The following is a 22201-nucleotide window of genomic DNA, read 5'->3' as shown; positions in this document are numbered from 1 at the left end:
GGATCACTGGGATTTCCCCCATTCCCAAACTGGGATTTCCCCCATTCCCAGACCGGCGTTTCCCCCATTCCCAGACCGGTGTTTCCCCCATTCCCAAACTGGGATCTCTGGGATTTCCCCCATTCCCAGACCGGTGTTTCCCCATCCCAGTGCTCACCAGTCTGTGGCTGGAGCAGGAACTGGGCGTGCTGGAGGTGGGACTGGCTCAGCTCCAGCTCCCCCTGCTGCAGCTCCAGCTGGGACTGCAGCACCAGGAACCACGCACACCTGCGGGGAAATGGGGAAAAATGGGGAAAAAATGGGGGGAAATGGGGGGGAAAATGGGGGGAAAATGGGGGGAAAATGGGGGGAAAATGGGGGGAAAATGACCCCTCAGAGCCCACCGGAGCTGGGAGGGAGGTGGGAATGAGCTCCTGCCCTACCATTCCTAAGGGATCCTGATCCCAATGACTCCAATGATGCCATTGCCAATCCCAATGACCATAACGACCCCATTCCCATTCCCAATGACCCCGTTCCTAATCCCAGTGACCCCAATCCCAATCCCAGTGACCCCAGTGATCCCATTCCCAATGATCCCAATGACCCCAACCCCATTCCCAATGACCACAATGACCCCAACCACCTTCCCAATGACCTCAGTCCCGTCACTGACCGGCGGGCGGCCTGCAGGTGTCCGGCCATGCTCAGTCCCTCAGTGCTGGTCACCAATGACCCCAATCCCAATGATCCCAATAACCCCAATCCCATTCCAAATGATCCCAATCCCAATGACCCCAATGATGCCATTCCCATTTCCAATGACCCCAATCCCATTTCCAATGACCCCAGACCCATTACTGACCAGCAGGCGGCCTGCAGGTGTCCGGCCATGCTCAGTCCCTCAGTGCTGGTCACCAATGACCCCAATGATTCCCCAATGATCCCAATGACCCCAATCCCATTCCCAATGACCACAATGACCCCAATCCCATTCCCAATGACCCCAATCCCATTCCCAATGACCCCAGTCCCATTCCCAATGACCCCAACCCCATTCCCAATGACCCCAACCCCATTCCCAATGACCCCAACCCCATTCCCAATGACCCCAACCCCATTCCCAATGACCCCAGTCCCATTCCCAATGACCCCAGTCCCATCCCCAATGACCCCAATCCCATCCCCAATGACCCCAACCCCATTCCCAATGACCCCAGTCCCATTCCCAATGACCCCAGTCCCATCCCCAATGACCCCAATCCCATCCCCAATGACCCCAATCCCATTCCCAATGACCCCAGTCCCATTCCCAATGACCCCAGTCCCATTCCCAATGACCCCAACCCCATTCCCAATGACCCCAGTCCCATTCCCAATGACCCCAACCCCATTCCCAATGACCCCAGTCCCATTCCCAATGACCCCAGTCCCATTCCCAATGACCCCAATCCCATTCCCAATGACCCCAATCCCATTCCCAACGACCCCAGCCCCATCACTGACCGGCGGGCGGCCTGCAGGTGTCCGGCCATGGTCAGCCCCTCGCTGCAGAAGGCCCTGGCCCTGCACAGCACCTCGCAGTGGCCCAGCAGCGTCACCAGGCGCTGGCAGCAGCCCAGGGCGTCCCCCAGCACCTGCCACTTGTGCACCAGCGCCGGGCCTGGGGACAGCGGGGTGGCACTGGGAACACTGGGGGAGACACGGGCTGGGGAGGGGTCCCGGGGAGAAGGAGCCATTCCCGGGGGAGATGGAGCTGTTCCAGGGAGAAGGAGCCATTCCCAAGGTTCCTGGACCTTCCCATGGAGTTCAGCTCATTCCAGATCCCAACCCTTCCTGAGGGACCCCAACCCATCCCAGAGGTTCCTAGGGACCCCAAGCCCATCCCAGGGACCCCAAACCCATCCCATCCCACCTCATGGACCCCAATCCCATCCCAAGGACCCCAATCCCATCCCAAGGACCCCAATCCCATCCCATCCTACCCCACCCCATCCCAGGGACCCCAATCCCACCCCAGAGACCCCATTCTCCATCCAATCCCACCCAGGCCCCCCAGCCCACCCCAGGGACCACAATCCCATTCAATCCCACCCCAGGGACCCCAATCCCACCCCAGTGATCCCTACCCCACTCCAGTGATCCCAATCCCGTCCCAAGGACCCAAATCCCACCCCAGGGACCCCAATCCCACTCCAGTGCTCCCAACCCCACCCCAGGGACCCCAATCCCACTCCAGGGACCCCAATCCCACCCCAGCCCGTCACTGACCGCAGTCGGGGCCGGGCTCCTCGGGCGGGCGGCCGCGGGCGCTGCCCAGGACCTCGCTGCCCATCAGGGACACCAGGACACTCCTGAGCAGCTTCTGCGCCTCCAGCAGGGCCACCTTGGGGCTGCTCCAGCCTGGAATTCCGTGGGATCAGCACTGGGGATCCCCAGCCCTTCATCCTCCTCCTCCTCACAGCAAAGGAGGAGGAATCGTGACTCACCCTTCCTTTTCCTCCTCATCCCAAATCCACTCTTCCTTCTCCTCTCTAAACTTTCTCCTCAACCCAAATTCTCTCTCTTCCTCTTCCTCATTCCCAAAAGTGTTTCTTTCTGTGTTTCTCTCCATCCCTAAAATTCCCTTCCTCTTCATCCTCCTCATCCCAAAACTCCGTCCCTCTTCCTCCTCTTCATCCCTAAACTCCACTCCCTCCCCTCCTCCTCATCCTAAACTCTCTCCCTCTCCCTCCTCACCCCAAAACCCCTCACTCCTTTTTCTCCTCCTCATCCCAAACTCTTCCTCCTCACCCCAAAACCCCCTCCCCTCCTCTTCCTCCTCCTCACCCCAAAACTCCCTCCCTCTTCCTCCTCATCCCAAACTCTCCCTCCCCATCCTAAAACCTCTTCCTCCTCATCTCAAACTCCCTCCCTACCCCAAACCCCTCCATCCTCTCCCTCCTCATCCCAAACCCCTCCGTCCCTCTGTCCCCACCCCAAACCCCTCCGTCCCTCTGTCCCCACCCCAATTTCCCCTCTGTCCCCACCCTGCCGCCGGATCAGCTCCCGCATTGGCAGCTCCAGGTGCGCCGGGGGCAGCTCCAGGAACGAGGCCAGGACCTGCAGGGCCTGGGCCTGGGCCAGGAACCAGCCCCGGGTGGGCCTGGGGGCCTGGGGCTCCCTCAGGGCCTGCAGCAGCAGGGGCACGCCCTGATCCGCCTGGAAAAATGGGGAAAAAATGGGGAAAATCGGGATTTGGGGTCATGGGGGTGATCCCATTGCAATCCCACCCATCCCAGTCCTCTTATTCCATCCCAATTCCACCCATCCCATTCCTCTTATCCCAATTCCCTTCCAGCAGCAGGGCCACACCCTGATCCACCTGGGAAAACAGGAAAAATGGGGAAAAAATGGGAAAAATGGGATTTGGGGTCATGGGGGTGATCCCATTGCAATCCCACCCATCCCAGTCCTCTTATTCCATCCCAGTCCTTTTATCCCATCCCAATTCCACCCATCCCATTCCTCTTATCCCAATTCCCTTCCAGCAGCAGGGCTACACCCTGATCCGCCTGGGAAAACGGGAAAAAATGGGAAAAATGGGATTTGGGGTCATGGGGGTTTATCCCATCGCAATCCCACCCATCCCAGTCCTCTTATTCCATCCCAGCCCTTTTATCCTATCCCAGTTCCCTTCCAGCAGCAGGGCCACGCCCTGATCCACCTGGAAAAACAGGAAAATTGGGGAAAAATGGGAAAAAATGGGATTTGGGGTCATGGGGGGGTGATCCCATCACAATCCCACCCATCCCAGTCCTTTTATCCCATCCCAGTCCTCTCATCCCATTCCTCTTATCCCAATCCCCTTCCAGCAGCAGGGCCATGCCCTGATCCGCCTGGAAAAATGGGAAATATTGGTAAAAATGGGAAGAAATGGGGAAAAAGTGGGGAAAAAATAGGAAAAAAGGGAAAAAAAAGGAGGAAATGGGGGGAAAATGGGGGGGAAATGGGGGGGGAAAAAGGGGATTTGGGGTCATGGGGTTGATCCCATCTGAATCTCACCCATCCCAGTCCTTTTATCCCCTCCCACTCCCCTTACCCCAACCCCCCCACCCCAAACTTCCCCATTTTTTTATATTTTTTTGAGGAAATTCCCCATTTTTTGCCTTTTTCTGGAGGCAGCAGAGCTGGCTGCGCAGCAGGAGCCGGGAGTGGCGCAGGAGCAGCCGGGAATCCTCGGTGCCCTCGTCCTCCCCCAGGCAAAATTCCAGCTCCTCCAGGAAAACCTGGGAATGCCACACCTGGATCAGCACCAGCAACCCCAAACCCCATCCTGGGGGGGATTTTCCCGGGATTTTTGGGATTTTCCTGGGATTTTTTGGGATTTTCGGACACTCATAGTTCCCAGCAAGTCCCAAAGCAACTGAAATCCTTTTCCTGGGATTTTTGGTGTTCCCAGGGTGTCCCAAACCCACTGAAATCCTTTTCCTGGGATTTTCGGGATTCCTGGATTCCCTTGGTGCCCCAAACCCTTCCTGGGGGATGATTTTCCTGAGATTTCGGAATCCTGGACTTCCCCTAGCCCAAGGGTTACGCCCATATTTCCCTGGATTTGGGAAGAACACTCCCAAATAATTTCCCTGGATTTCCCTGGGTTTTGAAAGGACATTTCCAGATTTCCCTGGATTTGGGAAGGACATTGCCTGGATTTGGGAGGGACATTCCCAGGACACCCCCAGGATTTCCCAGGACATTCCCAGGACACTCCCAGATTTCCCTGGATTTCCCAGGACATTCCCAGGATTTCCCTGGATTTCCCAGGACATTCCCAGGACACTCCCAGGATTTCCCAGGACACTCCCAGGACATTCCCAGGATTTCCCAGGACACTCCCAGGACATTCCCAGGATTTCCCAGGACACTCCCAGGATTTCCCAGGACACTCCCGGGATTTCCCAGGACATTCCCAGGACACTCCCAGGATTTCCCAGGACACTCCCAGATTTTCCCAGGACACTCCCAGTACATTCCCAGGATTTCCCAGGCCATTCCCAGGATTTCCCAGGCCATTCCCAGGCCATTCCCGTTTTTCCCAGCCGTACCTGAGCCTGCCCAGGGCTCCCCAGCTGCAGCAGGCTCCTGCAGATCTGGCTCAGGGCGTTGGCCGCCCCCAAACCATCCCCGAGGCGCCGGCACAGGGAGAGCAGCAGCTGGAAACTCTCCAGGGCCTGGATGGGCTGGGAGGGGAAAATCCTCGGATAAATCCCAGAATATCCCAGGGATCCCAGAACAACCTCTCCCTGCTCTTCCTCATCCCACATTCTCTCCCCTTTCCTCCTCCTCATCCCCAAAACCGCTCGTTCCTTCTTCTCCTCGTCATCCCAAATTCCTTCCTCTTCCTCATCCCAAACTTTCTTCTTCCTCCTCTTCCACATCTCCAAACTCTTTCCCTTTTCCTCTTCATCCCAAATTGCCTCCCTTTTCCTCTTCATCATCCCAAAATCTCTCCCTCCTCTTCATCCCAAACTCTTTCCCTCCTCCTCTTCATCCCAAATTCCTTCCCTTTTCATCTTAAACTCTTTCCATCCTCCTCTTCATCCTCCCAAACTTCTTCCCAAACTCTCTCTCTCCTCTTCATCACCTCAAGCTCCTTCTCTCCTCTTCATCCCAAACTCTCTCTGTCCTCCTCTTCCACATCTCCAAACCCTTTCCCTCTTCATCATCCTGAACTCCTTCCTCTTCATCCCTAAATTTGTCTCCTTCTTTGTGTTCATCATCCCAACTCTGTCCTTCCTCTTCTTCCACATTTCCCAACTCTTTCCCTTTTCCTCCTCGTCCCAAATTCCCTCCCTCTTCGTCTTCATCCCAAAGTTTCTCCCTCTTCCTCTTCCTCATCCCAAATTCACTCTCTCCTCTTCATCCCAAATTCTCTCCCTCCTCTTCATCATCCCAAACTCCTTCCCTCCTCTTCATCCCAAACCCCTCCCTCTTCCTCTTCATCCTCCCCAACTTTTTCCCTCTTCTTCCCCATCCCAAACTCTTTCCTTCCTCCTCTTCATCATCCCAAATTCTCTTCCTCTTCATCCTCCCAAACCTTTCCCCTCTTCCTCCTCATCCCAAACTCTCTTCCTCCTCTTCATCCCTAAATTCTCTCCCTCCTCTTCCACATCTCCAAACTCTTTCTGCCTTCCTCTTCATCATCCCAAAACTCTCCTTCTTCCTCTTCATCATCCCAAATTCACTCCCTTTTCCTCTTCATCCCAAACTCCCTCCCTCTTCCTCCTCATCCCAAGCCTTTCTCCTCTTCCTCCTCATCCCAAACTCTTTCCTTCCTCCTCTTCCATATCTCCAAACTCACTCCCTCCTCTTCATCCCAAACTCCCTCCTTCTTCCTCTTCGTCCCAAATTCTCTTCCTCTTCATCTCAAACTCTTCCTCTTCATCCTCCCAAACTTTTCCCCTCTTCCTCCTCATCCTAAAACTCTTTCCTTCTTCCTCTTCACCCCAAATTCTCTCCCTCTTCCTCCTTGCCAACTTTTTCCCTCTTCCCCCTCACCCCAAACTCTCTCCTTCCTCCTCCACATCTCCAAACTCCCTTCCCTCCTCTTCATCCCAAACTCCCTCCCTCTTCATCCCAACCTCTTCCTGCCTTCCTCCTCCTCATCCCAGACCCTCTCCTTCCTCCTCCTCCTCCTCCTCACCTTGTCCTGGAGCCGGTAGAGCGCTGCCAGGAGCTGCAGGGAGCTCAGGGTCTGCTCGGGGCTGCGCACGGAGGGAACTCCGGGATGTTCCAGAAGCTTCTTCCACAGGGAAAAGGCCTCGTCCAGGGGCTTGGACAGAGCTGGGGGCACACGTGGATCGGGGGGGATCCCCCAAGAAAGGTTTCATTATATCCCACTGTTATTTACCCCAAAGTGGGATAATCCTGGGGAAGATGGAAGGGCTCTTCACAATCTTCCAGGATCCCAAAAAAATCCTTTCTAATCCACCAGCATCCCAAAAAATCACTTCTCAATCCATCAGGGTTCCAAAAAATCACTTCTCAATCCATCAGGATCCCAAAAACCCCTTCCCAATTTTCCAGGATCCCACAAAAGCTCTTCCCAATCTACCATATTCCCAAAAACTCCCTTCCCAACCTTCCAGGATTCCAAAAAATCCCTTCTCAATCCATCAGCGTTCCAAAAACCCCTTCCCAATCTTCCAGGATCCCATAAAAGTTCTTCCCACCCATCCAGGATCCTCATCCATCCCAAAAAACTCCCTTCCCACCCATCCAGGATCCTCATCCATCCCAAAAAAATCCCTTCCCACCCATCCAGGATCCTCATCCATCCCAAAAAAATCCCTTCCCACCCATCCAGGATCCTCATCCATCCCACAAATCCTCTTTCCTCATCCCAAAAATCCCCTTCCCACCCTTCCAGGACCCTCTTTCATCCCAAAAATCACCTTCTCAGCCTGCCAGAATCCCATAAAAGCTCATCCCAATCCACCAGGTTCCCAAAAAATCCCTTTCCCACCCCTCCAGGGTCTTCATCCATCCCACAAAACCTCATCATTCACCCCAAAAATCCCCTTCCCACCCCTTCAGGGCCCTCATCCATCCCCCAAAACCCCTTCCCACTCCTCCAGGGTCTTCATCCATCCCCCAAAACCCCTTCCCACCCCACCAGGGTCTTCACACCTCCCACAAAACCTCTTTTCTCACCCCAAAATCCCCTTCCCACCCCTCCAGGCCCCCCCATTCACCCCAAAATCTCCTTTTCTCTCACCGTGGTCGGAGCTGAGGCTGCAGCAGATCCCGTCGGGCGCCCCCGGCCGCTCCCCCTGGGGCTCCTGATCCCCCTCGGGCTCCTCCTGATCCCCCTGGGCCCGGCCCCGGCCGCGCCGATCCCGGGCCACGCTCTGGGAAAGGAGGGCAATTACGGGGATCCCAAAAATCCCCAAAATCCCCGGGGAAATCGCACCCAGGGAACCCCAAAATCCCCAAAAATCCTGGGAAAATCGAACCCAGGGAACCCCAAAATCCCGGGGAAATCGCACCCAGGAATCTCCAAAATCCCAAAGATCTTGGGAAAATCGAACCCAGGGAACCCCAAAATCCAAAAAAATCCTGGGAAAATTGAACCCAGGGAACTCCAGGGATCCCCAAAAATCCCGGGGAAATCGAACCCAGGGATCCCAAAAATCCCCAAAAATCCTGGGAAAATCAAACGCAGGAATCCCCAAAATCACCAAAAATCCTGGGGAAATTTCACCCAGGGAACTCCAAAATCCCAGGAAAATCATAGCCAGGGATTGGAACTCCAGGAGTCCCCAAAATCCCAAAAATCCCGGGAAAATCGAACCCAGGAATCCCCAAAATCCCCAAAAATCCCAGGAAATCACACCCAGGGAACTCCAGGATTCCCCAAAATTCTGGCAAGGGATTGAGAACTCCAGGAATCCCCAAAATCCCAGGAAAATCATCCCTGGGATGGGTTTGGGGCACCCAGGGAACCCCAGGATTCCCCAAAATCCCAGAAAAATCAGCCCCACAAAATCTGGGTGTCCCAAAATCCCAAAAATCCTGGAAAAATCACCCTGGGAAGGGTTTGGGACATGCAGAGAATTCCGGGATTTTCCCAAATGCCCCAAATCCCAGGAAAATGCCCCTCACCTTTTCCAGGAGGGCCTCGAGGGTGCAGATGTGGAGCCAGAGCAGGGCCTGGGCCCGTTCATCCAGGAGCTGATCCCGCATTTGGGAATTGCAGATTTGGGAATTCTGGGCCAGCGACTCCAGCAGCCTCAGGGACTCCTGGATGGCGTCCAGGGCCGAGCTGTGGGAACCCAAAAATCCCAGGAATTAACCCCAAAATAATGGGAACAAATCCCAAAATCCCAGGGATGGGATAGGGGGATTGGGGTGGGGAATTTGGGATAAAGGGATTGGGACGAGAGATTGGGATGGAAGAATGGGATCAGGATTGGGATCAGAACCAGGACTGGGAGCAGCACTGGGATGGAAAACCAGGATGAAGGAATGGGATCAGGGTTGGGATCAGGACTGGGATTGAGGATTGGGATTGGGGTTGATGAGGGACTGGGATCAGGGTTGGGATGGAGGATTGGGATTGAGGATCAGGATCAAGACTGGGATGAAGGGTTGGGATCAGAACTGGGATCAGAATCAGGACTGGGATCAGGGTTGGCATCAGGACTGGGATGGAAAACCAGGATGGAGAAATGGGATCAAGACTGGGATCAGGATCAGCAACGGGATCAGGATGGGGATGGAAGATTGGGATGGAAGATTGGGATGGAAGATTGGGATGGAAGATTGGGATGGAAGATTGGGATGGAAGATTGGGATGAGGGGCAGGGGGTTGGGATGGAGGATTGGGACCAGGACCAGGACTGGGATCAGGATCAGGACTGGGATGGAGAATTGGGATCAGGACTGGGACGGAGGAATGGGATTGGGGTTGATGAGGGACTGGGATCAGGGTTGGGATCAGGACTGGGATGGAAAACCAGGATGGAGAATCAGGATGGAGGAATGGGATCAGGACTGGGAGGAGGATCAGAGCTGGGATGGAGGAATGGGATCAGGACCAGGATCAGAACTGGGATCAGGGCCAGGACTGGGATCAGGATCAGGGTTGGGATCAGGACTGGGATGGAGAATTGGGATCAGGATCAGGGTTGGGATCAGGATCAGGGTTAGCATGGAGGATTGGGATCAGGATCAGGGTTGGGATCAGGATGGAGAATTGGGACCAGGATCAGAGTTAGGATGGAGGATTGGGGCACCCACCAGTCCATGTGGGCACTGAAGCTGTGGCTGCACAGGAGCTGGGTTGGGATGGAGGACTGGGATCAGGGTTGGGATCAGGACCAGGATTGGGATCAGGGTTAGGATGGAGGATCGGGATCAGGGTTGGGATCAGGACTGGGATCAGGGTCGGGATGAAGGATTGGAGCACCCACCATTCCGTGTGAGCACTGAAGCTGTGGTTGCACAGGAGCTGGGTTGGGATAGAGGACTGGGATCAGGGTTGGGATCAGGACCAGGGCTGGGATCAGGGTCAGGATGAAGGATTGGAGCACCCACCATTCCGTGTGAGCACTGAAGCTGTGGTTGCACAGGAGCTGTCCCAGCTCCAGCAGCGCCACCGCCCTGGGCAGGCTCCGGTTGGGGTCCAGCATTGCCGGGGGGTCCCGGCTCCCCCCCGGATCCCCCGTTCCAGGGGGGTCCCAGCTCCCCTCGGGGTCCCACAGCCCCAGCAGGTCGCACAGCACGTTGTAGCGCTCCGGCCCCGTGGGGCCCCGCAGGGATTTGTAGGCCTGGAGCTCGGCCAGCAGCAGCAGCAGCAGCGCGTCCCCGCACAGGGGCTGGCACTGGGGCTCCAGGGCGTCCCGCAGGGTCCTGGGAACAGCAGGGGGGTCACAGGAACAAACAGCAGGGCTGGGACGGGAGCTCCAACCCCATTCCACCTTCCCCTAATCCAGGGGGCTCCCCTCTCCCAGTCACATCCCATCCCTCCCACACCACTCCCCCATGCCATTCCAATCCCAGTAGTCCCCATCTCATCCCTCCTACCCCATTCCAACCCCATCTCAATCTCTCCCACCCCATTCCAATCCAAATCCCCCACTCCATTCTCCCCATTCCAATCCTCTCCTCCAAATCCTCCATCCCAATTGCCCCTTCCTGCTCCCTCATTCCAATCCCCCACCCCATTCCCTGTTCCCAAATCCCCAATCCCAAATCCCCATTCCCCAATTCCCAAATCTCCTCACCTCAGCCTCAGCTCCTCTGCTCCCTGTTTGGCCGCCTCCGTCTTGATCCTGGCCCAGAGCGTCACCAGCTCAGCCACCAGGGAGCCGGGCTGGGAAGGTGTCCCCAAGCCCTGGGAAGGTGTCCCCAGGGCCAGCAGCCACTGTGCCACTGTGTCCAGGGCCCGCTCTGGGTGCCCCTGGCAGCGCCAGCTCTGCACCTGCAGCCGGAAACACCTGTGGAGCTGTGGAGAGGGAGTGTCAGGGATCCCAGTGATACCAGCGTGCCCAGTGATCCCCAGTGATCCCCAGGGATCCCAGTGTGCCCAGTATGCCCAGGGATCCCAGCCCTCCCAGTACCCACAATGACCCCATTCCCCACCCCAGTATCCCCAGTATCCCACAACCCCTCCCAGTACCCCCAGTGGCTTCCAGCCCTCCCAGCATCCCCAGCTGATCCCAGTAACCCTGTACTCCATCCCAACACTCCCAGTAACCCACCTAAGGATCCCATCCCAGTGCTCCCAGTGCCCTCAGTACCCATCCCAGTGCCCCCATCCCAGTGCTCCCAGTGCCCATCCCAGTAGTCCCAGTGCCCCATTCCAGTGCCCTCAGTACCCATCCCAGTGCTCCCAGTACCCCCCATCCCAGTGCTCCCAGTACCCCCCATCCCAGTGCTCCCAGTGCCCCCAGTACCCTCTCGGGGGTGACCCCAGCCCAGCTGTAGCCATGGCCATCCAGCACTGCCCGGCACAGGGGCTCGCACACGGCTCCGGCCGCTTCCGGAACGTTCCGGCTCTGCAGGGCCTGGCCCAGGCGGGCGGCGACCACGGCTGGGGAGGGGACAGAGTGACCAACGGGACAGGGAGGGGACACTGCAGTGACCGATGAACTGACCCCAAACCCCGGGGACAGAGTGACCAACGGGACAGGGAGGGGACACTGCAGTGACCAAAGAACTGACCCCAACCCCCGGGGACAGAGTGACCAATGGGACACTGCAGTGACCAAAGAACTGACCCCAAACCCCAGGGACAGAGTGACCAACGGGACACTGCAGTGACCAAAGAACTGACCCCAACCCCCGGGGACAGAGTGACCAACGGGACACTGCAGTGACCGAAGAACTGACCCCAAACCCCAGGGACAGAGTGACCAACGGGACAGGGAGGGGACACTGCAGTGACCAAAGAACTGACCCCAACCTCCCCGGTCATGGAGTGACCAATGGGACAGCGAGGGGACACTGCAGTCACCGCTCCTTGTGAGGAACTGACCCCAACCCCCCCGGGGACAGAGTGGCCAAGGGACAGCTGGGATGGGGACATGGAGCCCTGGGGTGGCACTGACCACTGGGGACACCCTTGGACACTGAGTGACCCCCTGGACAGCCAGGATGGGGACACAGAGCCCCCATGGTGGCACTGACCACAGGGGATGGGGACAGGGGTGGCATTGGCCACTGGGGACACAGGGGGTGGCACTGACCACTGGGGATGGGGACAGGAGTGGACTGACCACTGGGGACACTGGGGATGGGGACAGGAGTGGCACTGACCACTGGGGACACTGGGGATGGGGACAGGAGGTGGCACTGACCGGTGACATCGAGGAATTTGCCCCTCTCGGCCTCGGGCAGCCCCTGCAGCCCCTGCAGCATCCAGGTGACGCTCTGGACACAGCTCGTGGTCACCTGGGACAGCTCCGGCCCCTCCGAGGGCTGTGGGGACACTGCGGGTCAGCCAGGACACTGCAGGAGCCCCCAGCCCCAAATTCCAGCCCCATAGCCCATGGGAGAAGGTTCTAGAACCCCCTCAGGGCACCTCAGGCCCAAATTCCAACCCCACATCCCATGGGAGAAGCTCCAGGACCTTCCAGAACCTTTTCAGGGTGACTCAGTCCCAAAATTCCAGCCCCACATCCCACAGGAGAGGCTCAATCCCAAAATTCCAGCCCCACATCCCACAGGAGAAGCTCCAGCACCTTCCAGAACCTTTTCAGGGTGACTCAACCCCCAGATTCCAGCCCCAATCCCCAAAATTCCAGCCCCAAATCCCACGAGAGAGGCTCAATCCCAAAATTCCAGCCCTAAATCCCATAGGAGAGGTTCCCAGAGTGGCTCCATCACAAAATTCCAGCCCCAAATCCCACAGGAGAGGTTCCCAGAGTGGTTCAATCCCAAAATTCCAGCCCCACATCCCATGGAAAAGGCTCCCAGACTGGTTTCACCCCAAAATTCCAGCCCCAAATCTGACGGGAGAAGCTCCAGCACCTTCCAGAACCTTTTCAGGGTGACTCAACCCCCAGATTCCAGCCCCAAATCCCACGGGAGAGTCTCCATCCCAAGATTCCAGCCCCAAATCCCACGGGAGAGGCTCCATCCCAAAATTCCAGCCCCAAATCCCACGGGACAGGTTCCCAATCCCCCCAGGGATCCGGATCCGTGCCTGGCAGCGCTGGAATATTTCGTGGACGGCGTTGGAGAAGAGCTGGAGGCCCTGGAACAGCAACTGCTTCAGCACCACCTGATCCCTGGTGGAGTCAGCAGGGACCTGGAATGGGAACAATGGGATTTGGGAATGGGGAACAATGGGAAAATGGGATTTGGGAATGAGGAAATAGGGAAATGGGATTTGGGAATGGGGAACAATGGGAAAATGGGATTTGGGAATGAGGAAATAGGGAAATGGGATTTGGGAATGGGGAACAATGGGAAAATGGGATTTGGGAATGGCTAAATAGGGAAATGGGATTTGGGAATGGGGAAAAAGGGATTTGGGAATGGGGAACAATGGGATTTGGGAATGGTGGGGTGGAGCTGGGAATGGGAAAAAAGGGATTTGGGAACAGGGAAATGGGATTTGGGAATGCTGGGGGGACCTGGTAATGGGGTCAAGGAATGGAGCTGGGAATGGGAAAAATGGGATTTGGGAATGGGGAAATAGGGAAATGGGATTTGGGAATGGTGGGGTGGAGCTGGGAATGGGGAAAGTGGGATTTGGGGGTCCAGGAGCTTTAGGAGCTTTTGCTGAAGATGCAGATGGACCCAGGAAGGGCTGGGAAAAAGGAAGAGTGGGATTTGGGGTCCAGGAAGAACAGGGAAGGGGAACAACAGGAGGAAGGGGTTCAGGAGCTCCAGGAGCTGCTGCTGGCATGGAGAAAAGTGGGATTTGGGATTCTCCAGAGTCCAGGAGCTGCTGGGCAGGGCTGGGAGCAGCACGGAGTGACCCCGAGGGATCCCAGGGAATCCCAGAGCTCCTCTTCCTCCTCCTCCTCCTCACCTGTGCCAGCAGCCGCCACAGCGCCCGCCCGTGGCCCTGGCAGAAGCCACAGATGCCAGGCAGCTCCTGGAGGCCGAGGGGCAGCTCCCGGCCCTTCCTGAGCACCTCCCCGAGCTGCCCCAGCACGAACTGGGAGCTCTCCAGCAGCACCTTCAGGAACCTTCCGGAACATTCCGCCGCCAGCGCCGCTCCCGCCCGCCTCAGCGCCGGCCCCACGGCGCCCACTGCCTTGGCTGGCAGGGCCCGGCTGAGCTGGATCCCGGCCTCCAGCAGCTCCAGAGGGGCTCCCAGAGCACTCCCAGCTCCCTCCAGGAACCTTCGGGAACCTTCCAGAGCCTCCAGAGCGTCGCGGGGCCGCCGCGCCTTGCAGAGGTGGCGGCAGCGCTCCAGGGTGAGCTCCAGGAAGCACAGGGAGTCCTGGAGGCTCGGAGGCTTTGGGGATTCATCCCTGAGCGTGTCCAGCAGCAATTCCTGGAGCTGCTTGGCCAGGAAAAGCGGGCACGGAGCTCTCTGAGCCTCGTAGAGAACGGCGGCGGCCGCGGCGTGCTGGGCGGTCTGCGAGGTGAAGAACGGCGGCTGGAAGGATTCCCGAGGGGACGGCTCCTTATCCTGGGATTCCAGCAGCAGCAGGAAGCGCAGGGCGCGGATCCTGGCCGTCAGCACCGCCCTGCCCTCCTCCCGGGGCCGTTCTGGCCCTGCCAAAGCGGCCGCAGATCTCCAGAGCACCCCGAAAGCGCTGGAGGTGACGGCGGCCCAGTCGCGGTGGCGCCGGTGGCACTGCCGGAGCCGCGCCCGCAGCAGCTCGGCCACGGGCCAGGTGTGGGCGCCCACCTGGGGTGAACAAATGGAAACTGCAATCAATATCCATGCAGTAATTAATAGCTGGGAGTGATCAAGCAAACTGATATCTGGGAGTAATAAAACAAATAAAATCTGGGAGGTAAAAAGTTGAAATGGCAAAGAGGAGAGGAGAGAGGAGGAAGAGGAGAGAGAAAGAGGAGAGAGGAAGAAAGAAGGAGGAGGAAGAAGGAGGAGGAAGAAGGAGGAGGAAGAAGGAGGAGGAAGAAGGAGGAGGAAGAAGGAGGAGGAAGAAGGAGGAGGAAGAAGGAGGAGGAAGAAGGAGGAGGAAGAAGGAGGAGGAAGAAGGAGGAGGAAGAAGGAGGAGGAAGAAGGAGGAGGAAGAAGGAGGAGGAAGAAGGAGGAGGAAGAAGGAGGAGGAAGAAGGAGGAGGAAGAAGGAGGAGGAAGAAGGAGGAGGAAGAAGGAGGAGGAAGAAGGAGGAGGAAGAAGGAGGAGGAAGAAGGAGGAGGAAGAAGGAGGAGGAAGAAGGAGGAGGAAGAAGGAGGAGGAAGAAGGAGGAGGAAGAAGGAGGAGGAAGAAGGAGGAGGAAGAAGGAGGAGGAAGAAGGAGGAGGAAGAAGGAGGAGGAAGAAGGAGGAGGAAGAAGGAGGAGGAAGAAGGAGGAGGAAGAAGGAGGAGGAAGAAGGAGGAGGAAGAAGGAGGAGGAAGAAGGAGGAGGAAGAAGGAGGAGGACGAGAAGAGGCTCCACTCCTCCCTGCAGATGTTCAAGGACAGGAGAAAAAGCAAGAGATAACAGTTACTAAAAATGAACAGAAAAAAGGAAAAAGCTGGTTGGGTCCCAGGGAAATGGCAGCTAAAAGAGATTTATTGCTTTGATGCTTAAATGCAGTAATGTTCGTTTGGGCTTACATTGCGCTGGCTTGGTGGGTATGGGTAACCCAAAAGTGAATTAAAGGATAAAGAGGAAGAGGAGAAACCTTCATCAGTGATGACCACCCAACTGAGTGGTGGCACATGTGTGGTAAAGGTGGTGACAGAGGGCGGAGGTAAAAGTGTAATTAATTAAAAATGGGAGGAGATGACATTGACCCATGGCACATAAGGGGGGAATTTTCACTTAGCAAGCTTGTGAGGTGGCAAGGGTCCAGAACCCTGCACTCCTCTGCTTATGTGCTACTATTTTAACCAAACCATCCCTTATTTTAATCAAATTATATTGTACCCAATCTTACATTTTTATAACTACTCAATTAAGACTGTCCCCACCTCTACCATCGTTTGGGGATTTTTTCACGGCGGGACCGCCGGGCAAACACGACTCACCCACGCCGCGGCATTGCGGAGCACGTGGAACAGGATCCTCTCCAGGTACAGCTCGGGGGGCTCGGGCTGCAGGCTCAGGTGCAGCTGGGCAGCCTCCAGGGCCAGGGCTGTGAGCTGGCACCCGTGGGCAGGGTGCCCGCCGGGCCGCACCAGCTCGGCCGCGCACCAGCGCAGGGCGCGGTCACACGCACGGGCACGGTGGGACCGAGGGGCACCAGGGGTGTGGAGGCTCTCCTGGGGGAGAAAAGGGGATTTGGGGTCAGAGCAGAGACCCTTGAGGAGCATTTCCTGGGAAAAGAGGGGTTTGGGGTCAGGGCAGAGACCCTTGAGATGCATTTCCTCAGAAAAGAGGGGTTTGGGGTCAGGGCAGAGACCCTTCAGGGGTTGTATCATGGGAAAAGAGGGGATTGGGATGAGAGCAGAGCCTCTCAGGGGTTGTTTCTGGGGAAAAGAGGGATTTGGGATCAGGACAGAGCCATTTCCTGGGGGAAAGAGGGGTTTGGGGTCAGAGCAGAGGCTCTCAGGGGTTGTTTCTGGCAAAAAGAGGTGTTTGCGGTCAGAGCAGAGTCCCTTGAGATGCATTTCCTGAGGAAAAGAGGGGTTTGGGGTCACAGCAGAGACCCTTGAGATGCATTTCCTGAGGAAAAGAGGGGTTTGGGGTCAGAGCAGAGATTCTTAGGGGTTGTTTCCTGGGAGAAGAGGGGTTTGGGGTAAGAGCAGGGGTTGTTTCCTGGGAAAAGGGGGTTTGGGGTCAGAGCAGAGCCTCTCAAGGGTCGTTTCTGGGGAAAAGAGGGGTTTGGGGTCAGAGCAGAGACACTTGAGGGGCATTTCCTGGGGGAAAGAGGGGTTTAGGGTGAGGACAGAGCTCCTCAGGGGTCTTTTTCTGGGAAAAGGGGATTTGGGGTCAGAGCTGAGACCTTTGAGCTGTATATCCTGGGAAAAGAGGGATTTGGGGTCAGGACAGAGGCCCTCAGGAGCATTAAAGGAGTCAGAACCAGCTCAGAACCCCCCAGAGGTCCCACAGTGGGATCCAGAGGTTTTCCTGGGAAAAGGAGCCAGACCCCAGCCCAGAATTCCCCACAGATCTCCCCATCAGGCCCCAAGGTTTTCCCGAGGAAAAGAGGGACCAGACCCCAGACCCCACCAGATCCCGAGGTTTTCCTGAGGAAAGGAGGGATCAGAGCCCAGCCTTCCCCTGCTCACCCTGATCTCCTCCAGGCGCTCCTCGATGCCGGACCAGCCGTCCGTGCTTCCATCATTTCCATCGTTTTCGTCCTTCCCGGCCATCCCGGGGGCTTCTCCTGAGGGGCTTCTCTGTGATGCGGGGCTGGGGGGGGGGGGAACAAGGGGAGGTGTGGGACCCCCTGAACCCCAAAACCCACAGACCCACAAACCCCCAGACTCCCAAACCTGCAGAGCCCCAAACCTGCAGAGCTCAAAACCCCAAAACCCCCAGATCCCCAAACCCCCCACCCCCTCAGACGTCCCGCGGCCTTCACCCCCTCCCGATCCTTCCCCAGCAGCTCCACCTCTCCCGCTCCTCGCCGGACCCCTCCGGCCCTCCCCGGCTCCCTGAGGGGGTCTCAGCCCCCAAAATCCCCCCCCAGAACCCCAAATTTGCCCCAAAATCTCCCCCGGGCCGCTCGCCCTCCGCTCACGCTGCGCTGCTGCTCCACCGCCTTCCGCCTGTTCAAACCTCGGCCGCAGCCAATCAGCGCGCGGCACCGCCCCCGCAGCATCCAATCAGCGCGGCGGCCTGCCGCGCGGGGTGGCACGGGAGTCGTAGTCCGCGCTCGGCCACGCGCGCTTTTGTGCGCATGCGCAGCGCGGTGTTAGGTATGGGTGGTGCCGGAGTCCTGCCGCGGCCGCCATCTTGAGTGTGGCCGGAGCCCGGCCCGCCTCACGCAGGCTCCCGGTACGCGGGCGCTCCGCCATCTTGCAATGGCAGCTCCGTGCCGTCCGCGCCTCCGCCGCCCGCCGAAACCGGGCCCGCCGCTGTCGTTCTTCCCATCCACCGCCCCACACGGCGGCCGCTAAAGCCCGGCCGCGTCCCTTTGCCCTGCTAACTGCGCTTCCCGCTCCCCTCTGTGCCCACAAGGCGGCAGCACCGCCCCCATGGCCGGGCCGGGCCGGACGCGCTTTGGGGCGGGCAGGGAACGGAGGCCGAAGAAATAAGTAAATAAGTAATAAGTAAATAAATAAATAAATAAATAATCTTATAAATAAATAATAAATCTCCGAGAGACTTTTGTATTTATTTATTTATTCCCTTCAGCCCCAGCAGCTGTTCCTATAGTTTAAGGGCAGTTGATTGGTTCATTCCTTGGAAAAAAAATATATATTATATTATAACATTGGTTTCCAAACGACTCCGCATCTCTGGTCAGAGATTCCTACATTGCTGTATACAATAGAATGGATAGATTCTTTCCAAATCATCCTTACCAAATGGTTTTAAATTCCAATGTTTTGCCAATAGCTATAAAAAACGAAAAACTTGACAGGTTTTGGTGTTCTACACGCACCCCTCCGTGTGAGTTTTCTGGCTGCTTTGGGGAAAAAAATCCAAAATAAAATAGAAATCTGACTTTAGTTCCCTTATTCCACATAGAATTTCACAGAGCAAAGGGGATCCAGCCCTGGCACAGGCAGTAATTAAAGACTTGGGTGGGTTATAAATGACATTTTACTCATTTTCTGCTCCTTAGGAGCTGGGGAGAGGTTCTGGATTTCTGGCTGAAATCCCACAGCACCCGTTCCCACCTCAAAATCCTCCTGTTTAATTTAATTTAATTTAGGATCTGTTCCCATCCCCAAATCCTCCCGTTTTATTTAGGATCCATTCCCACCTCAAAATCCTCCCATTTAATTTAATTTAGGATCCATTCCCACCCCAAAATCCTCCTGTTTAATTTAATTTAATTTAGGATCCTCTCCCACCCCAACATCCTCGTGTTTAATTTAATTTAATTTAGATCCTATTCCCACCCCAAAATCCTCCTGTTTAATTTAATTTAGATCCTATTCCCACCCCAAAATCCTCCTGTTTAATTTAATTTAAGATCCATTCCCACCCCAAAATCCTCCTGTTTAATTTAATTTAGGATCCATTCCCACCCCAAAATCCTCCCATTCTATTTAGGATTCATTCCCACCCCAAAATCCTCCTGTTTAATTTAATTTAATTTAGGATCCATTCCCACCCCAAAATCAGTTTAATTTAATTTAGGATCCTCTCCCACCCCAAAATCCTCCCGTTTAATTTAATTTCATTTAGGATCCTCTCCCACCCCAACATCCCCGTGTTTAATTTAGGACCTTGGGGTTAAAAACCCCAAAATTAATGCCAGCAGAGAGCTTTTTCTGATTAAATTACCCCTGGCCAGCTCCACAGATCAATTCCAATTTCACTCTGCTTTTTGTTGGGTTTGTTTTGATTTTTTTTTTCCTTTTTGAGGAGGGGGAGGGGGGGAGAAAATGAGAAAATCAGCCTTGCAAATTGCTGTAATTATCCCTAAAATTAAAAAAAAATTATAAATAAAAATTATCCCCTCTCTGCAGGAGGAGGTCCCTGGGGTGTGGGGGGAAATTCTGGGATTTTCTGTGGGGTTTGGGTGAAATTTGGGAGGGGGAGGCTCCGATTTTCCCTTTTTCCCCATAATTGCATTTGTGGGGCCGCAGATGGTGCTGGGTCTGCACAGAAGATAAATCTGAGCAGGGACAGAGGTGACAGAGATCATCCATCAGCTCCAAATGGGCTTTATCAGAGAATTTTTAATAGAATTTAAAATATTTTTAAAAAATATATATTTAATCTATTTATTCTATTGGCTATATTGAATATATTCACATATATATTTAATATATTTCATATATTTAATATATTTACTCGCTCCCTCCATGACAAGATCATCCATCAGCTCCAAATGGGCTTTAAGAGATTTTTTAATAGATTTTAAAATAGATTTAAAAAAATATATATATAATCTATTTATTCTATTAACTATATTGAATATATTCAGATATATATTTAATATATTTATAGATATAAATAATATATTTGTAGATAAAAATATATGAATATATTAATATAAATAAATTTTAATATAATATCTATTAAATATAAGTATAAATATAAATATAAATATAAATATAAAATCTATCTAATCTATTTTAAAATAGTTGATATATTGAATATATTGAATTTATTTATTATATTTATTATATTGAATATATGTATTATATGTAATATATGGAATATATTGAATATATTGAATGTATTTAATATATTTAATATATTTACTCACTCCCTCCATAGCAAGCATCATCCATCAGCTTTAAATATATTTTATAATATTTTTGAAAATATATTTTTAAATATATTTTATCTGTTTATTCTATTTAATCTATTTCAGCTATTTTACAACGGTTCATGTATTGAATATATTGAATATATTGAATATATTTAATGTATTTAATGTATTGAATATATTTTCTCGCTCCCTCCATAGAAAGCATCATCCATCAGCTTTAAAAATATATTTTATAATCATTTTGAAAAAATATTTTAAAATATATTTAATCTGTTTATTCTATTTAATCTATTTCATCTATTTTACCACAGGGTTTTGCCAACCCTGCCTTCACCCCCAAAGATGGAATGAAAGGAGCAGCGCCCCACCAGTTTGTGGGGTCACCCCAAACCCTTCGAGTTTGTGGGGTCACCCTGAGCCCCTCAGGTTTGTGGGGTCACCCCAAACCCTTTGAGTTTGTGGGGTCACCCTGAACCCCTCAGGTTTGTGGGGTCACCCTGAACCCTTTGAGTTTGTGGGATCACCCCGAACCCCTCAGGTTTGTGGGGTCACCCAAATCCCTCAGGTTTGTGGGGTCACCCAAATCCCTCAGGTCTGTGGGATCACCCTGAACCCCTCAGGTTTGTGGGGTCACCCAAATCCCTCAGGTTTGTGGGGTCACCCCGAGCCCCTCAGGTCTGTGGGATCACCCTGAACCCCTCAGGTTTGTGGGGTCACCCAAATCCCTCAGGTCTGTGGGGTCACCCCGAGCCCCCGGCCTGCTGGAGCAGCAGATCCTTGTGCTGGATGTACCCTGTGCTGTGGGAACTCCTCCCCACTTTGATGTCCCCATAAATCCCCCATGTGTTTCCAATAAAGGGTTTTTATCGCTGGAGCTGCCAAAGGGGCCGATTTGGGGTGGCTGTGCTGGGGGAAGCTCCCTGCCCTGGCTGGGTTTGGGGGTCCTGGGGGTGGGCAGGGGGCTGCAGTGGCCACGGGACCCTCCTGGGGCTGGGAGGAGGCTCTGGGATGGGCCTGGTGCTGGTCCTGAGCCCTGGGATGGGATCACCATGGCCCCAAACCCAGGCTGGGACCCCAATGGCCCCAAACCCCATGGGATCACCATGGCCCCAAACCCCACAGGATCACCATGGCCCCAAACCTCACAGGATCACCACAGCCCCAAACCCCATGGGATCACCATGGCCCCAAACCCATTGGGATCACCACAGCCCCAAACCCCATGGGACCCCAATGGCCCCAAACCCCACAGGATCACCACAGCCCCAAACCCCATGGGATCACCATGGCCCCAAACCCAGGCTGGGACCCCAAACCCTGAACCCTGGGATGGGATCACCACAGCCCCAAACCCCACAGGATCACCATGGCCCCAAATCCCATTTATCCTTTATCCACCTGCCAGGGCCCAGGATCCCATTTATAACCCAGCCCTGTTTATAATGAATTGTGCAGGGCCTGGGCAGGGGCCACAGAGAGCAGTGATTTATGGACGTGGAAATAAACCCCACAATGCAGACCCTCCACGCTCAGGGATGAGCCCTCCAGCCAGCTCAGCCCCATGGGGTGTTGTTCCAAAAACCCCAGAATGGTTTGGGGCGCAGGCAGCTCTTTTTTGGGGTTGGGATGAGAGCTCAGAGCTTCCTGGGCCTTTATCAACCTGAAAAAGCCCAAGATTCTGTTTTTAACCAAACCTGAATTGTGCAGGGGCCACAGAGAGCAGTGATTTATGGACGTGGACAAAACCCCACAATGCAGACCCTC

General features: G+C 54.7%; 1 protein-coding gene and 1 long non-coding RNA gene across 2 annotated transcripts in view; both read right to left on the bottom strand.

Annotated features, from left to right (window-relative positions):
• ESPL1 (extra spindle pole bodies like 1, separase) overlaps positions 1-16280 on the bottom strand; it is a gene marked incomplete at its 5' end in the record, with an annotated part of 32376 nt that extends 16096 nt beyond the window's left edge. The window contains 20 exons of the mRNA XM_063179206.1: positions 158-267; positions 656-700; positions 1486-1642; positions 2251-2382; positions 3009-3180; positions 3334-3343; positions 3524-3533; positions 4142-4247; positions 5064-5198; positions 6662-6801; positions 7736-7868; positions 8623-8782; positions 10057-10126; positions 10199-10371; positions 10746-10966; positions 11418-11554; positions 12321-12441; positions 13169-13273; positions 14003-14833; positions 16125-16280. Coding sequence (XP_063035276.1) covers positions 158-267; positions 656-700; positions 1486-1642; positions 2251-2382; positions 3009-3180; positions 3334-3343; positions 3524-3533; positions 4142-4247; positions 5064-5198; positions 6662-6801; positions 7736-7868; positions 8623-8782; positions 10057-10126; positions 10199-10371; positions 10746-10966; positions 11418-11554; positions 12321-12441; positions 13169-13273; positions 14003-14833; positions 16125-16280 — 3124 coding nt within the window. The remainder of the gene's footprint in view (positions 1-157; positions 268-655; positions 701-1485; positions 1643-2250; positions 2383-3008; positions 3181-3333; positions 3344-3523; positions 3534-4141; positions 4248-5063; positions 5199-6661; positions 6802-7735; positions 7869-8622; positions 8783-10056; positions 10127-10198; positions 10372-10745; positions 10967-11417; positions 11555-12320; positions 12442-13168; positions 13274-14002; positions 14834-16124) is intronic.
• A 14-nt stretch (positions 16281-16294) lies between these two features.
• On the bottom strand, positions 16295-17825 carry LOC134431269 (uncharacterized). The gene is made up of 3 exons (XR_010030953.1): positions 17783-17825; positions 17328-17451; positions 16295-16358 (listed from the first exon to the last, which is right to left on the bottom strand). It is a non-coding gene; the product is annotated as an uncharacterized LOC134431269 (long non-coding RNA).
• Positions 17826-22201: the final 4376 nt, after the last annotated feature.

Source organism: Melospiza melodia, chromosome 31, assembly GCF_035770615.1.
Source record: "Melospiza melodia melodia isolate bMelMel2 chromosome 31, bMelMel2.pri, whole genome shotgun sequence".
Taxonomy (NCBI): domain Eukaryota; kingdom Metazoa; phylum Chordata; class Aves; order Passeriformes; family Passerellidae; genus Melospiza; species Melospiza melodia.
This window is presented reverse-complemented; position numbering and strand designations above follow the sequence as displayed.